Genomic DNA, 17,923 nt, shown 5'->3' on the forward strand with positions numbered 1-17,923 from the left:
GTGAGTGTGTGTGTGTGTGTGTGTGTGAGAGAGAGAGTGTATGTGTGTGTGTGTGTGTGAGTGAGTGTGTGTGTGTGTGTGTGTGTGAGAGAGAGAGTGTATGTGTGTGTGTGTGTGTGAGTGAGTGTGTGTGTGTGTGTGTGTGTGAGAGAGAGAGTGTATGTGTGTGTGTGTGTGTGAGTGAGTGTGTGTGTGTGTGTGTGTGTGTCGCTGGTCTGTTCTGAGATCAGCCATCTGAGTGATCAGTGGATGGCCTGGAAATCTCAACACAACAAGACCTACAGAAACACAGTGAGTACAAACAAACTGTCTGTTTGCCGTTTGACCCACTGAACTGAGATCAGCAGAATGGGGTTTGTGACACTCAAATATCACCTCATATTATTTCCCATTAAAACATGATCATTTAATGATGCAGACACAATCAGCTCAAGTGGTGCTGTGAAAGGATTAAATAAAACGCAAGCGCGCAGGACTGTGATTGGTCCGGTCTAATCTGTTCTGAGAACTGTAACGGTCAAGTAAAGCCAGCTGCTGTGTGTTGTGCACTAACACAGACCCACTTACACAGGAGAGAGCGTCTGATTGACAGGCGAAGCGACCAACCACAGCTCACTCGCTTTCTTTTTCATCTCGCTTTTAAAACGTTTGAAAGTCATTTTTAATAGATGTTTACGTTTACTGTTATTTTTATTTCCTATGCATCTTTACTGACTATTTTTGGATGATTTCTAAGTCCTTCTTATGAAAAGCAGCGTCTCTTGAACACTAAACGCCTTGCTTCTCGAGTTCAGAGATAACACAATAAAAGCAGCGAGGGGAAATGTGTGACGACTTCAGAGTTTCTGTCCGCCCAAAAGCAACAAATGCTGATTATTTCAGATATCAGTGTTTACAAAATAGAAAATGTAATTCTGCTTGTTGATATCTAGTTTTAAATATGTAAACTAACAGATATGACCATATTTGTAATGTTGTCTAAATGTTGTATAAATCAGAGTGAATGATATATGAACAAACCCCTCAGTAAACACCTTGAGAATAGAGATAGGAATAAAACTCTAAGTTTTGTCTGTAGTGTCTTGTGGCGAACTATGTTAAATCCTGTGTCTAGTTCTTCCTCAAAAACACTTTTCAGCAACCGGTAACTGGTTAGAAGTTGCATAAAGCCAGATTGCGACAGTGTTGTGTGGATTTGTGTGCATATGCATCAGTCAGTGTGTTGTGTATTTTGTGTGTGTGTGTGTGTGTGTGTGTTGTGTTCTAGAGAGAGGAGCGTCACATGTATGTGTGTGTGTGTGTGTATGCGCGTGTGTGTGTGTGTGTGTGTGTGTGTGTAGTTTCAGGGCCTGTTTGGCTCGTGCTGGGCGTTCAGTGCCGTCGGTGCTCTGGAGGGTCAGATGAAGAGGAGAACCGGTTCTCTGGTCCCCTTGAGTCCGCAGAACCTGCTGGACTGCAGTGAGAGTCTGGGGAACCGCGGCTGCAGAGGCGCCGAGCCTTTCTCTACATCATCCAGAACAACAACACCTTCTACCCGTATGAACACAAGCTACTGCAGAACGTTAACACAACACCCTACGAGCCTTCAGCTTCACTACATCAGTGTTCACAGGCATGATATAAATCAGGGATTCTCCAGCTGGGGTTCGTGAGGGAACTGCAGAGAGTTGGAAAACTGATGAATTAAAAATTAAAAATAAAACACTTACTAAAAACAATAAAATCGAATTTAAAAAAAATTTGAAATAAATACTTCTTAAAGAAAAACAATCAAAATAAAAATTCACTAAAAATAATCAATCATAAATAATCATTAATAAACTAAATGTCAAATTAAAATAAATAAATAATAAAAAAACGAAAAATCTACATGAAACATTTGCTAAAAATTTAATAAATCATTAAAATGTCAAATTAATATAAATAATTTTAAAATAAAATATTTACTAAAAAGTAATCAGACCACAATGTAAAATTAAATGAATAATTTTTAAATAAAAACAATTTTTAAAAAACCTGACGAAAACAAAATCATAAAAATGTACATTTCAAATACTTTTAAAATAAAAACAATGAAAAACACTTACTAAAAATTAATTAAACCATAAAAGTGTCATATCAACACTAATAAAACACTATAAAAAAAAACAATGAAAATAAAATGGTTACTTAAAATTGATTAAATCATGAAAATGTGAAATTAAAATAATTAATTTAAAAATAAAAACAATCAGAATAAAACTTTCTAAAAACTAAATCATGAAAAATAATATGAATCTTTTCAAAATAACAAGCAAATGTGTTAAATGATTGTAATATTAAATCTAAGGGGTTTGGCTGATGACAGAGTTTGTGAATCCCTGATCTAGAAGGTCTGAATGTTGTTGTTGTGACGTTGTTGTGGCGTTGTAGTGACAGTGATGTTGTGAAGTTGTAGTGGGGTTGTAGTTACGTTTTAGTGACGTTGTGGCATTGTTGTGACATAGTGACGTTGTTGTTGCATTGTGCCATTGTTATAATGTTGTAGTGACATTGTTGTGGCGGCGTTTATAGTGCCGTTGTTGTAGTGGCGTTAATGTGGTGTTGTTGTGACGTTGTTGTGGCGTTATTGTGGCGTAGTGACATTGTGATGTTTATAGTGTCTGTGTTGTGGTGGCGTTGTTGGGACGTTTATAGTGCCGTTATTGTTGTGACATTGTAGTGGCATTGTTGTGGCGTTGTAGTGACGTTGTGACATTTATAGTGACTTTGTTGTTGTGGTGTTGTGGCGGCGTTGTAGTGACGTTGTAACATTGTGGCATTGTAGTGACATTGTTGTGACAGTGGCATTGTAGTGACATTGTAGTGGCGTCGTAGTGACGTGGCATTGTAGTGACATTGTAATGGCGTTGTAGTGACGTGGCGTTGCAGTGACAATGTAATGGCGTTGTAGTGACGTGGCGTTGTAGTGACTGTTGTGACAGTGGCGTTGTAGTGACATTGTAATGGCGTTGTAGTGACATTGTTGTGACAGTGGCGTTGTAGTGGCATTGTAGTTACGTGGCATTGTAGTGACATTGTTGTGACAGTGGTGTTGTAGTGATGTGGCGTTGTAGTAACATTGTTTTGACAGTGGCATTGTAGTGACGTAGTGGCGTTGTAGTGACATTGTAATGGCATTGTAGTGACGTGGTGTTGTAGTGGCATTGTAGTAACGTGGTGTTGTAGTGACATTGTTGTGACAGTGCCGTTGTAGTGGCGTGGTGTTGTAGGGACATTGTTGTGACAGTGGCGTTGTAGTGACATTGTAGTGGCGTTGTAGTGACATTGTTGTGACAGTGGCGTTGTAGTAACGTGGCGTTGTAGTGACATTGTTGTGACAGTGCCGTTGTAGTGGCGTGGTGTTGTAGGGACATTGTTGTGACAGTGGCGTTGTAGTGACATTGTAGTGGCGTTGTAGTGACGTGGCGTTGCAGTGACAATGTAATGGCGTTGTAGTGACGTGGCGTTGTAGTGACATTGTAGTGGCGTTGTAGTGACGTGGTTGTAGTGTCGTGGCGTTGGCGTGGCATTGTTGTGACAGTGGCGTTGTAGTGACATTGTTGTGACAGTGGCGTTGTAGTAACGTGGCGTTGTAGTGACATTGTTGTGACAGTGGCGTTGTAGTGACGTGGCATTGTAGTGGCGTGGCATTGTAGGGACATTGTTGTTATGTCGTTGTAATGTTGTGATGTTGTAATGTTGTTGTGTTGTTATTGTGATGACGTTTGCAGCAGGGTGCCTGTCGATACTCTGTGACGGGAAGAGCCGGATATTGCTCAGGTTTCCGGATTCTTCCACGTCACAATGAGGCAGCGCTGCAGTATGCCCTTGCTAACATTGGTTGTTGTCAACGCCAAACTTGCTTCCTTCCACAGGTACAGAAGTGGTGAGACATATATAATACATCACACACACCTGTCTATCTGCTTTCAGTCCCCCCAAATGATACATATGTGTGTTCAGGAAGCTACAGCGATCCGAAGTGCTGCTCTGGACTGATCAATCATGCGGTTCTAGTTGTGAGTTACGGCTCAGAAAATGGACAAGATTACTTACTGGCTGGTGAAAAACAGGTTGATTTTCACTTGATAAAAAAAATACTATGTGACAGTTATGACTTTAGAACAGGCATTTTGTCAGGTTTTAAAAGGTTAATTTAATATTGCAATATTTAATCATTATTACCAATCATTTTTATGAATAATTACTTAGCTTCCTGGAGCGGAATATATCTTATTTAATACATACTGATTTTCTGAAAGTCTTTAGTTTCTGTAACAGCCCTGAAAAACCAAACTCATGACAAAAGCAAAGAGCATTCGTGGAAGTAAATTGGAAATAAAGTTGATACTGCTTTAATATTTATAATTTAGGAGGAGGAGTATTCTCAGTCTAAAGAGTGCTTGACTGGACAAAAATGTCAGTGATGTTTATATAATTAATTTAAATATTGAAATGAGAGATCCGTTGTATTTGTTTTTCTTTTTCAAAACAAAACAAACCCAAAATAAATTAAATGTTAAAATGTAAAATACAACAAAACACTTTATTAAATCATAAAAAATTATTAAATCATAATAATGTGATATGTCTTAAATTAACTGTAACACTGAAATTAGAGATTGATTGTTTTATGCGACTCATGAGGAAAATTAAGTCTTATTTTGTGTTATAAATGAAACTCCAAGGTTGATTAAAATTATATATATATATATATATATATATATATATATATATTAATATTACTTTTATTAGAATTTAATTAAAATATATAGATTATTAGAATTAAATTAAGAGAAAAAGATAAAGAAGTGTCACCTTCATGCATGAAACTGTGCTTATTTTATATTAAAATTATTGGTAAAAAATAGTAATAACTCATAAAAAAAATTTATATCTTTAAGCCATTTAAACACTGAAATCAGCGATTCATTCATTTTATGTGAGAAAGGAAAACGTTGAAGTAACTATAATATGCATGTTTTTATAAATATAATATTTCATATCAGATTTATACATTTTATGTTATTCGTTATTTTTCTTATAATGTTCATATTTGTATAAATATAAATGTAATATTTTATATAATATTAATAATTATTTTATTATAACATTCACATTTTTATTAAAAAGTGTGTGTCTTTCATTTAAACACTGAAATTAGAGATTGTTTTATGTGGCTCATGAAGAACAACAAGTGTTATTTTATGTTTCTGTTCACTGTTGTAAGAATAAATGAAGCTCAAAGTTCGATTAAAAGATTCAAATAAGCAGCATGGCTTTTATTGATTGTGTTATAAAGTATTACATTCTCTATAGAACAGTTATGATCAAAACTCCAAACATAAAATGCTGCACATGTGCGTTTACCAGCGTTACAGTCCTGAGTCAGAAATGACACAAATACTCTCATCATTCTGGACTTAAGACGACTCATAATTCTCTTCTCGTAATAGGTGAGGTGTGAGTGCAGCTCAGTAGATTCAGGCTAATGTTAGTGTGTGTGTGTTTCTGATCGCTTGGCTTCGGTTCGGTTCGGTTCGGTTCGGGTCGCTCACATGTGTTCTGGATGGTTCTGAAGGCAGCTGATGAAGTCCTGCACCTGCCGGCCCTCAAAACAGATCTGATACACGGAGACGAACAGAGGAAACCTGCACACACACACACACACACACACACACACAGACATTAATACACACACACACACACTCACACACACACACAGACATTAATACACACACACACACTCACACACACACTCTCACACACACACACACACACACTCTCACATTAACACACACACACACACTCTCTCTCTCTCTCTCTCTCTCACACACACACACACACTCTCTCTCTCTCTCTCTCTCTCTCTCTCTCACACACACCCACACTCTCTCTCTCTCTCTCTCTCACACACACACACACACACGCTGATGAGGATGATAACGTCACTCAGACTCACTTGTGCACCATGTTCTTCTTCTGGAGGATCTTGTAAACCTCTGCAGACGTCTGAGGACCCTGGAGCTTCTGACCGTTCAACATCTCAGCTTCCAGCTCCGCTATTGACTGATGAAAAACAGAAACAACAGGTAAATAACATAGAAATCACATTCAAATCACACAAACTGGCTTAAAATTAGTTCTGATGCCAAATTGTGCAGTTCATTTGTTCCATCTAGTGGCCAGAGTCATGAAACTGCATTGATGTTTATATTAAAATTATTGGTAAAAAAAAATATATATAGTACTTTAAAGGTAAATTAAATTAAATTAAACAAAAATGAATTAAATTAAATATATTATAAATACTATATATAATTTATTATTATTATTATTAGAAAGTATTGGTACAAACCTGTAATTTAGAGGTAAATAAACAAAATAAATAAATCTCCCAAACTAACTAACTAACATATATATATATATATATATATATTAGAAATGTTATGTGTGTGTGTATATATATATATATATATATATGATAATTTTATTGGTTAAAACTAGTAATTTAGACGTAGATAAAATGGTTTTTAACAAACCTTCACAAAAACTGCATAAATAATAATGTTTAGATTTGATTAGAATGAAATGATATAAGATATCTGGACAAAAAAGAAGATGTGCAATCATAATGCTCTGGGTTATTTTGACAGGCGATGTCTTATGAGTATGAAGGTTAATAACAGATGATGCACACATTAAACTGTACAGTGATGGTAAATACATGTTTGACGTACACACACACATATTAATATACACGCACACACATTAACACACACACACAAACATTAATACACACACACACACATTAATATACACACACACAAACACATTAACATACACACACACATTAATACACACACACACACACATTAATATACACACACACATTAATACACACACACACACACATATTAACATACACACTCACATTAATACACACACACACACACATTAATACACACACACACACACATTAATACACACACACACACACATTAATACACACACACACACACATTAATACACACACACACACACATTAATACACACACACACACACATTAATACACACACACACACACATTAATACACACACACACACACATTAATACACACACACACACACATTAATACACACACACACACACATTAATACACACACACACACACATTAATACACACACACACACACATTAATACACACACACACACACATTAATACACACACACACACACATTAATACACACACACACACACATTAATACACACACACACACACATTAATACACACACACACACACATTAATACACACACACACACACATTAATACACACACACACACACATTAATACACACACACACACACACATCATGACTTTTTATCTCATACTTTTGACTTTTCTGTCATAATTATGAGTTTTTATTTCAGAATTGTGACTTTTTGTCATATGACTTTTTATCTCATGATTTCAAATTTTGTTTAGTTTTTTTTTTTTGGGGGGGGGGGGCATAATTATTACTTTTTAGCTCATAATTTTGACTGGTTCTGTCATAATTATAACTTTCCCTCATAATTCAGATTTTTATCTCATAATTTTGTCTTTTTGTCATAATTATGACTTGTATCTCAGAATTTAGATTTTTTTTTTGTCATAATTATGACTTTTTATCTCATTTAAAATTTGGTTTTGGGGGGCATAATTATTACTTTTAGCTCATTAATTTGACGTTTTATCTTATAATTTTGACTGGTTCTCCCATAATTATAACTACCCTTCATAATTCAGCTTTTTATCTCATAATTTTGTCTTTTTGCCATTATCATGACTCATGATCTCATAATTAAATTTATTTGCCCTAATGATCTCATAGTTCTGATTTACCTAAGCTTCCATAACATCAGCAATCTGAACAAGTGAGACGATGCTTTAAAGATGACTTCTAGATGATTGTGTGTCTCCGGTACCTTCAGCGCTCCACACAGCTCCACCGTGTCGCTCTCCTTCACCACAGTGATGCGGAAGTTCGGCGTCTGCAGAAGCTCTTTGAAGACCTTGCCGTTGGATTCATTAGTGGCTCCTGAAACACACACACACAGTCATAAACACACGAGGTCAAGCGCTCTGCAGGTTTCTCACAGGAAGTGATGTCACACACACCGATGGTGGTCTCGCAGAACTTCTCCTCGGCCACCTCGCTGGCGATGTTGGCACCCATCAGCACACTGACCTCGATCTCCAGCTTGGACCTGATGATGTCAGAGATCAGGGTCAGTCCATCCGGACCCTCATCGATGCCCTTAACACACACACACACACACACACACACACACACACACACAGAATGATCAATACTGGTTAGTAATAAATATAATACATACATTCAATACTAAAACATCGCTGACTGCGTAAAAAAGATATGGTGATTGTCTCATACTTTAATGAGGGAGATGCCCGTGGCTCCAGGTTTGACGTGAGGTTTCATCTGGTCACAGATCTTCCCAATAAACTGATGAGGAATGACGAAGATCAGGAAGTCGGCTCCGCTTGAGGCCTCTGTGACGTCAGGAACCGCCAGCTGAGGAAACAGAGGAGCTCTGAACCCTGATCCCACTCTCAGCAGGGCTCTACGGCTCTTACTGATGGAAATCAGCTCAAAGACAGTGGGCTTTACATGGTCTCTAGCTGGACATTTATGATCATGAGCTGCTTTACATCAGTGCTTCTCAACCTATATAACAATGTGTGAAGGTCCCTCATACTACTTCATCCAGAGTTTCTGATTCAATTATGACAAGGCTAAAAAATGTCTCATAATTCCAACTTTTTGTCATAATTATGACTGTATCATAATTATGATTTTTATCTCATAGTTATGACTTAATGCCATATGACTTTTTAATCTCATAATTTTGTCTTTTTATCTTATAATTTCAACAATTTTCAGCATAATTTTCTGCATAATTTAGATTTTTTTATCTCAGAATTTCAAATGTTATAATCTATTTTTATCATATTATTTTGACTTTTTATTCATATAAATTTGTCATAATTATGACAGTTATCTCATAATCATGACTTTTAATGCCATATGACTTTTTAATCTCATAATTTTGTCTTTTTGTATTTTTATCTCATAATTTCAACATCAACATAAATTTTTTATAACATAATTTTGACTTTTTATCTCATAATTTCAACATTTTGTCAATTATGACTTTATATCTCATAATTATGCATTTTTATCTCAATGCCATAAATATGACTCTTTAAACTCATAATTTCATCTTTTTGGCATAATTTAGATTTGGCATGATTACAACCTTTAGTCAATTATGACTTTACATCTCATAATTATGCATTTTTATCTCAATGCCATAAATATGACTTTAAAATCATAACTTCATCTTTTTGGCATAATTTTTATTTTTTAAATTTTTTAAAATCTCAATGTCAACCGTTTGTCAGTTCTGACTTTATATCTTTTTTATCTCAATGCTATAAATATTAAAATTTCATCTTTTTGGTATAATTTAGATTTTTTTGATCTCATAATTACAACCTTTAGTCAAGTATGACTTTATATCTCATAATTATGATTTGTTTTTCTCAATGCCATAAATATGACTCTTTAAACTCATAATTTCATCTTTTTGGCATAATTTAGATTTGGCATAATTACAACCTTTAGTCAATTATGACTTTATATCTCATAATTATGATTTGTTTTTCTCAATGCCATAAATATGACTCTTTAAACTCATAATTTCATCTTTTTGGCATAATTTAGATTTGGCATAATTACAACCTTTAGTCAATTATGACTTTATATCTCATAATTATGATTTGTTTTTCTCAATGCCATAAATATGACTCTTTAAACTCATAATTTCATCTTTTTGGCATAATTTAGATTTTTTTTTTATCACATTATTTCGACTTTTTCATCTCATAATTTTGTCTGTTTGTCTTCATAGTTACCCTCATTAGTTGCCATAGTCACTCACTGGACCACACCCACTCCTTGTTAGTTCCCATAGTAACTAATTTTCTCCCTTGGACCCTTGTATTAAACAGCACTCGAGTTTCTCTTGTGCTTTGGCAGTTGTTGGATGTTATGGTGCCGTTTCTGCTCATAGAACATAGCTCATAGTTCCTTGTTTCCCGTGTTTTGGTTTATTGTTTGTTCTTGTTTTGTTATTAAACTGCCTGCATTTAGATCCGTGTTCCCTGCCTGCTTGCTTCATCCTCCAGCACATTACAGTCTAACTCTGCTCCTGGAGATCTACCGTCCTGCAAAGTTCAGCTCCAGCCCTGATCAGACACACAGAACCAGCTAATTAATCTCTTCAGGAGCACTTGTAATTACAGAAAGCTGTGTTGGAGCAGGGCTGGAACGGAAGTCTGCAGGACGGTAGATCTCCAGGAACAGGATTGGGCACCCCTGGTGCTGTTATAATCCACTTTTTATCACATCATTTAGAATTTTATCTCATAATTATGAATTTTTTTCTCATAATTATCTTTAATGCCATAAATGAGTTTATCCCATCATTTTTTACTTTTTGTCAGAATTTTGACTCAGAAACTGTTATAATCCACTTTTTATCACATAATTTATACTTTTATATCATAATTATGATTTTTAAAAAATCTCATAACTAATATTTTTAATGCCATAAATTAGTTTTTCTCATAATTTTTTACTTTTTATCAGAATTTTGACTTTGTCATAATTTCATCTGTTATAATCCACTTTTTTAAGACTTTTATATCATAATTATGATTTTTTTTCTCATAATAATTTTTTTATGCCATAAATGAGTGTCACAATTTCAACTGTTATAATCAACTTTTTATCAACATTTTGACTTTTTATCTCATGCTTATGACTTTTAATACCATAAATATGACTTCATAATCTCATAATTTCATCTTTCTGTCATAACTGTAACTTTTTATCTCATAATATATGTTATACTGGGTACTGGAATTTTTGTTTTCATTTGATTTCTTGAACCTTTTTCATTTTTGATCAAGTTTTCATTCACTTTGAATAAAATTAACCATCTGGGTCCAGCAACAAGCTCGTTCCAGCAGGTTAGCTTCATAAAGCGGGCGGACTGAATCTGAATGATTGCTTCATCACTTCTATTATTCCTTCAGCTTTGACCTGGTTAATTATAGTCTGTTTGAGTTGCTGTTCTCCAACTAATCCACATTTGTGTGCAATGATTTCAAAACCACAAGTTCTCATTTGCTCATTTATCTTTTCCCATCATGACCTCTGCCTCACTTACTCCGAGGTTACTTCACTATTAATCTGCCGCAGTAACGTGTGGATGAGTGTAAAGGTGATCAGTGCAGAGGTCAGCACTTTCATCTGTGTGTAACCCTACTGATAACCAGCTCACATCTAACATTTACTCAAAGATACCATGCTATTACCTTCTGAACGTCACTAGCGCTATCAAAAATATCAACATTAATATCAAAATGTTATGAAAGTTCTCTAAATGTTTCTTCTTGGTTGTACGAACATTCCTATGAACATTTGTATAAATAATGTTTTTGTGGTAAAGAGAGAGAGAGAGAGAGAGAGAGAGAGAATGTAAGGCTGGGTTCAACAGGTCTGGATTTGTTCTGCTCCTAAATTCCTGCTTTGTGTCTAATCATCTGTGTTATAGTCCAATTTTATGGATTAAAATGACTGTTAATATTAAAATAAATGGAAATGATAATGATTTATTCTTTAATGATTGAATGCAGCTGGTGTTAAAACATGTTAATGATTTCATTTAAGAATAAAATCAAACATCTGAGATCAAGGTCAAATACAGGTGTCAGATTTCACCAAATGTCCCACAACTACAGGACAAGCTGAAACCAGCAACATTACTGGAAACAACTGCATTAACACACTGAATAATGCTTTCGTGAACATTTACAAATGCAAAAACACTTGTGTGAGGGTTTCGGGTCCATAACCAAACTAAACTAAACTAAACTAAACCAAACGAAATGAAACTAAACTAAACTAAATTAAATGAAATTAAATGAAATTAAATTGAAATTAAATTAAAATGAAATAATGAAATTAAATTGAAATAAAATGAAATAATGAAATTAAATTGAAATTGAAAAGAAAAGAAATAAAATTAAATAATGAAATTAAATTGAAATGAAATCTAAATTAAGTTAAAATGAAATAAAAATGAAATAATGAAATTAAATTGAAATTAAATTGAAATAAAATGAAATAATGAAATGAAATTGAAATGAAATCGAAATTAAAGGAAAATGAAAATGAAAAGAAATGAAATAATGAAATTAAATTGAAATTAAATTGAAATAAAATGAAATAATGAAATGAAATTGAAATGAAATCGAAATGAAATTAAAGGAAAATGAAAATGAAAAGAAATGAAATAATGAAATTAAATTGAAATTAAATTAAAATGAAATGAAATAATGAAATTGAAATTAAATTGAAATTAAATTGAAATAAAATGAAATAATGAAATGAAATTGAAATGAAATCGAAATTAAAGGAAAATGAAAATGAAAAGAAATAAAATGAAATAATTAAATTAAATTGAAATTAAATTAAAATGAAATGAAAAAAAAAATGAAATAATGAAATGAAATTAAAATGAAATAATGAAACGAAATGAAACAAAATAAAATATGTTATATAGTGATGTCTTCATGAAAATATTCAAAAAGAAAATGGTTGCTTAAGCATTTTGGCTCTAAATAATATAATATAATATAATATACAAATTGCATGAGGGTTTTGGCTCTATATTACATGACAAAATATAATAGGTAATATGTAATATAATGTCTTACATAGTAATGTTTTGCTTGAAGGTTTTGGGTCTAATAATATAATATAATATAATATAATATAATATATCATTAGGTCATTATTAAACAGCAGAAGTCAACGGAAAGTCCCAGTCATGTGATTGGTTATAGTTGTGATGCTCACGTGGGATGAGATTTCTATAATTCAGCACAATCTGACCAATGTATCCCGTGTGATGACTAAACAGCGTTCTGTTCCGCATCTAAAAGCATACATACCACCCTGTATATAATTACATCATCATTTTGTGTTCAGATATAACGAAAAACACCAACAGATCTGAAGTTAGTCATTCATATAAATGTTCTGTAGTAGGAGAAAAAAGAGAGGAAAGAATGTCATCTTGAGTCTTTGCCTTCATTAAATGTTATGAATTCATATATTTACACACATCACTTAGATCGGTTCAGAGAGCAGAGGAAATCAAAATAATCACATTTTATCACCACGTGACCTTTGACCCTGGAGAAAGATCCTAAAGTGACCAGTCAGATACTGCACATTTCCCTCAACAGTCCAAAAACACACTGTAAATCTGTTACGAATCATGTGCTACACTGATTTTGTAAGTTATTAAAGCTGCAGTCTTCCTTTTGTCACTGAATGTCTGCTTAAAAAAATAGAACAAGCGCAACATATTTAATCGACAAAACCAGCTATATTTAATTATTCTACATATTAATCATGTAATTTATGACAGTGAAACTGCAATCATTTATTACGATCGCAAAGTGTTAGATTAAAACATACACTGCATATGAAAGTCCTTCATCTCATCAAAATAATCCCGTCACAGAGCTCAGCATCTGCTTCCCTCCATCTGTTATTCATAACATCACTCAGATGTACAGTACAGCACTTCACACGTACAGTATATGAGTCAATCACGAGTGTGAGCTTCACAGCCGCTTTACATCAGCTTATAATATACAATTCACCTCCTTAGGTCTCTAGTTTGAAATACAGAAAATCTTTTTATAGTGTATATATATAATGTATATATTTCTTCCTGACCCAAAATATTTAAAATCATGCTGTGTAATAATTTAAAATGTCCAAAATAATACAAATAAAATGCTAATAATAATAATAATATATTATATATTCAATTCTACATACTAAAAAGCTTTTTTAAATTATTAAATAATTTTTTTACATAATTTTTAACAGTTTCCCACATTTGTGCTAAACCCTGTTACCATGTGATTTTCACCAAATTACCAACAAAAAAACATTTTTTAAATATATATATATTTATTTTTTTAAGTTCTACAAAATATTCCCTAAAGTGACATTTAAGCACATTTTCTCTCAATGTGTAAGTGAGTTTTAGTGGAAGACAAGCTTAACCATTCAATATATATATATATTGAATGGTTAAGCTTGTCTTCCACTAAAACTCACTTACACATTGAGAGAAAATGTGCTTAAATGTCACTTTAGGGAATATTTTGTAGAACTTAAAAAAATAAATATATATATATTTATTTTTTTAAGTTCTACAAAATATTCCCTAAAGTGACATTTAAGCACATTTTCTCTCAATGTGTAAGTGAGTTTTAGTGGAAGACAAGCTTAACCATTCAATATATATATATATTAGTGCTGTCAAATGATTAATCGCATCTAAAATAAGTTTTTGTTTACATAATATATGCATGTGTGTTGTGTATATTTATTATGTATATATAAATACGCACACACACATGCATGTATATATTTAAGAAAAATATGTTATGTTTATATATTAAATATATTTATCAAATAAATTATTTGAATATAAATTTTAGACATGTAAATGCATGCAAATATTTTCAAAATATATACTGTATGTGTGTGCATTTATATATATATACATAATAAATATACACAGAACACACACATATATTACGCAAACAAAAACTTTTATTTTGGATGCGATTAATCGCTTGACTGCACTAATATATAGATATCTATATATAGTATTTTTATTATCATACATCATCATTTTTGTTTAGTGCTAGATGGAAATAATAATAAACAATCCACAGAAACCATATTTCAACACAAATACATTAATATGAAGTAAATATGAAAAAGTTAGTTTGAACTCCAAACATTTCCATCTTTGTTGGAAGAAACACAAACTCTCTCTCTCTCTCTCTCTCTCTATATATATATATATATATTTGTGCAAAGGGCCTTGAGGTTCTTTTCAACATGAAAGTTCATTCTCATGCATTATATTCAGACACAATCTTTCTCTTTCACACACAGACATAACATCAGCCTGCAGAGAAAAACTGCTGAATAAATATTAGGGCGTGTTGTGACGTTATGAAAGCGTCTGACAGTAAAGCTCTCTTCATGAAGAAGCACGTCAGATGAGAGCGGATCACATGCGTCATGTGACAGTGTGAGGGTCACATGATGAAGAAGTGAGGTCATGTGACGTGCATGCCAGCCCACACGCTCTCTGAATGTTATGGGAACGTTGCACATTTCACAACAGGAAAAAAACCATGCACTGTTATCCAAAACCTCGCACGCTCCCTATCCAGACAGCATTTCGAGGCATCACACGCATGCTGACTTCTGAATAAAAGCATAACCTAATAGAATTTATAAAGTGGATAGTTCCGGACGGTGCTTGACTCTGATTGGCTGAGCCGTGTTCGAAGCTGTTGTAAATGACTCTACAAACATACACCTTTGTTTACGTTTGTGTACTTCTATACAGTTTTTATTTCAGTTTTCAGTAAAGTACTTCAGTTTAAACTAAATGTAAATGTGAAATGGTGCCTTGGGAATTAAAATATTTCATATATATAAAAAAAAAAATAAAAAAAAAATTAGAAATGTTGCCTTGGCAAATACCTGAAATAAAAGCTGAAGATTATTTATCAGTAAAATTAATATCAGTGTAATATCTATTCAATATAAATTTGTGTGCATTAAAATAAAAAATTAAATAAATCTGAAATATTAGATGAAAAACTTAAAAATTACTTTGGCAGCCAACTGAAATTAAATAAGATGAAGTACTAAAATTAAGCCAAAGTGGAAAACAATGTTTAGAATACAAAACTGAAAACATGTTTGTTTTATGCTTTAGCTACCGATAATAACCCTGGCATCGTGTGGCGTCGAACACAAGCCTGCGCTTCACGCTGCTGTCTTTGTAGAGCACACTTAGGAGGCGTCACGTCTATGAAGAGCGTTCTTTCAGGATCTGTTGAAGGCCGCCAGCACGGCCCAGATCACCTCCTCGGCGGGGGTCGTGACCTTTGCACTCTCCAGCTCGGGGTCGGCCTCCAGCAGGGTGCGTGAGCGCAAGCAGGCCGTGTCGTAGCGCTCGTCGCTCAGCGAGCTCAGTGTGTTCTCCAGCACGTCTGCGGCGTGCGCTAGCAGGATCAGCGCTAGCATGCGGCGGCTCATGCGGCGCCAGTCGTTGGTCCAGCGCTCCAGCAGACTGTCCTGCAGACGCTGCACCAGACGCTGCTTCTCGCTGCTGTCTGTCAGCGGGTGCGCGGTCATGTCGAACAGCAGGAAGGTCTGCTTCTCTGTGGTCAGGATACCCTTCTCCACCAGACTCTTCGCCAGGCGCTCGCGCACGTTACGCATCTGGAAGTGCAGCTTTAAGGGGTTCCACGTCTCGCCTGAAAACAAGCAGCAAAACTCATAGTTCTGTCATGATGACTCTCGGAGGGATTGGCATGGTAATGTACATGACAATGTTAATGTATTTGGTCTTGGCGGAATAGATCTGCTACGCTGCTGCTGCTGCAATACATCCACAACATGCTGCTGTGAGCATGTAAGAAATACTGCTGCTGCCAGTGTCGGTGGTAACGCATTACAAGTAACTCGAGTTACCTAATCAGATTACTTTTTTTCAAGTAACTAGTAAAGTAACACATTTCTTTTTAATTTACAAGAGAATATCTGAGTTACTTTTTCAAATAAGTAACGCAAGTTACTTTTTTTTTCTCTCAATGTATTGACTGACAGCTCTGGTGTCGCCATGGTGACAGAAATCAGAAGATGTTACTGTAGCTCTAAAATAAATATGAATATGCATTAATTCATCTCACTCACAAAAAACAAAAACACAGATTCAGTATTCCTCAAAATGAATAAAAATAATGCAACTCAGAATATGACACAAACCTGCAATAATTAAATGTTAAACAACACAAATATGCTTTATGTATTTAATCCCATAATGTAACTCTTTCAGAAATAAAAATGTCATATTATACATATTATTAGATAAGGAAACTTGTTCTTGTTTTTAAGTTAAAAAACAAAACATTAATATCAGTGTTTTTATTATTAACTCAAACGATTAAAAATAGTCGTTAATTCAAGGTCAAGACCATTTAAAATAACAAATAATTAGATGAAAAACTTAAAATAAATTTAAATAAGCTGTAGTTGAAGTTTCTAAAGTTTAAAAGTTGAACATTTCTAAAACTAAAATTTAGATCCGTGTTGTTATTGTTAACTAAAGACAAAACTGTTCAAAATAGTTGTAAATTAAATTAAATTAAATTAAACATTTTGGAATGTTGTAATGTTGTCTTAATTGAAATAAAATAAGATGGAGTACTAAAATGATTAAAACCAAAACTGAAATATGAAAATTAAAGCTATAAAGCTAAATATTTGTTTAAAATAATAATAATAATTATAATAAAAATGACAAAACAACATAATTACTGAATCTTATACAAAAATTAAAATGACTGAAACCAAAAATATAAAAATGAAATCTAATTCAAAATATGAATGAATGCTAAAATAATACTGATTTATGCATGGTTTTCATTTGTGATTTCAAAAATTTACTATGCAAGTATATATATATATATATATATATATATATTTATTAGTGCTGTCAAATCAATTAATCGGATCCAAAATAAAAGTTTTTGTTCACGTAATATATGTGTGTGTGTACTGTGTATATTTATTATATATATATATATATAAATACACACACATGCATGTATATATTTAAGAAAAATATGTATATGTATATC

The 17,923-nt window shown here is 33.4% G+C and overlaps 1 protein-coding gene and 2 pseudogenes across 1 annotated transcript; 1 reads left to right on the forward strand and 2 right to left on the reverse strand.

Annotated features, from left to right (window-relative positions):
- The first annotated feature begins 249 nt into the window (after positions 1–249).
- LOC107575116 (cathepsin S-like) lies at positions 250–4,213 on the forward strand (annotated as a pseudogene).
- A 1,061-nt stretch (positions 4,214–5,274) lies between these two features.
- Positions 5,275–10,066, reverse strand: LOC107575117 (glycerol-3-phosphate dehydrogenase 1-like protein). Its single transcript, XM_016261532.1, has 6 exons — positions 10,036–10,066; positions 8,466–8,734; positions 8,189–8,327; positions 7,913–8,108; positions 5,984–6,124; positions 5,275–5,672 (listed from the first exon to the last, which is right to left on the reverse strand). Exons 1-6 carry the CDS (start codon positions 10,064–10,066, stop codon positions 5,576–5,578), a joined length of 873 nt encoding a protein of 290 aa, XP_016117018.1. The 3' UTR covers positions 5,275–5,575.
- A 5,830-nt stretch (positions 10,067–15,896) lies between these two features.
- The window catches only part of LOC107575118 (Golgi phosphoprotein 3-like pseudogene), a 2,494-nt pseudogene continuing 467 nt past the window's right edge, over positions 15,897–17,923 (reverse strand).

This window comes from Sinocyclocheilus grahami, unplaced genomic scaffold (assembly GCF_001515645.1).
Source record: "Sinocyclocheilus grahami isolate Dianchi unplaced genomic scaffold, SAMN03320097.WGS_v1.1 scaffold2474.1, whole genome shotgun sequence".
NCBI lineage: Eukaryota > Metazoa > Chordata > Actinopteri > Cypriniformes > Cyprinidae > Sinocyclocheilus > Sinocyclocheilus grahami.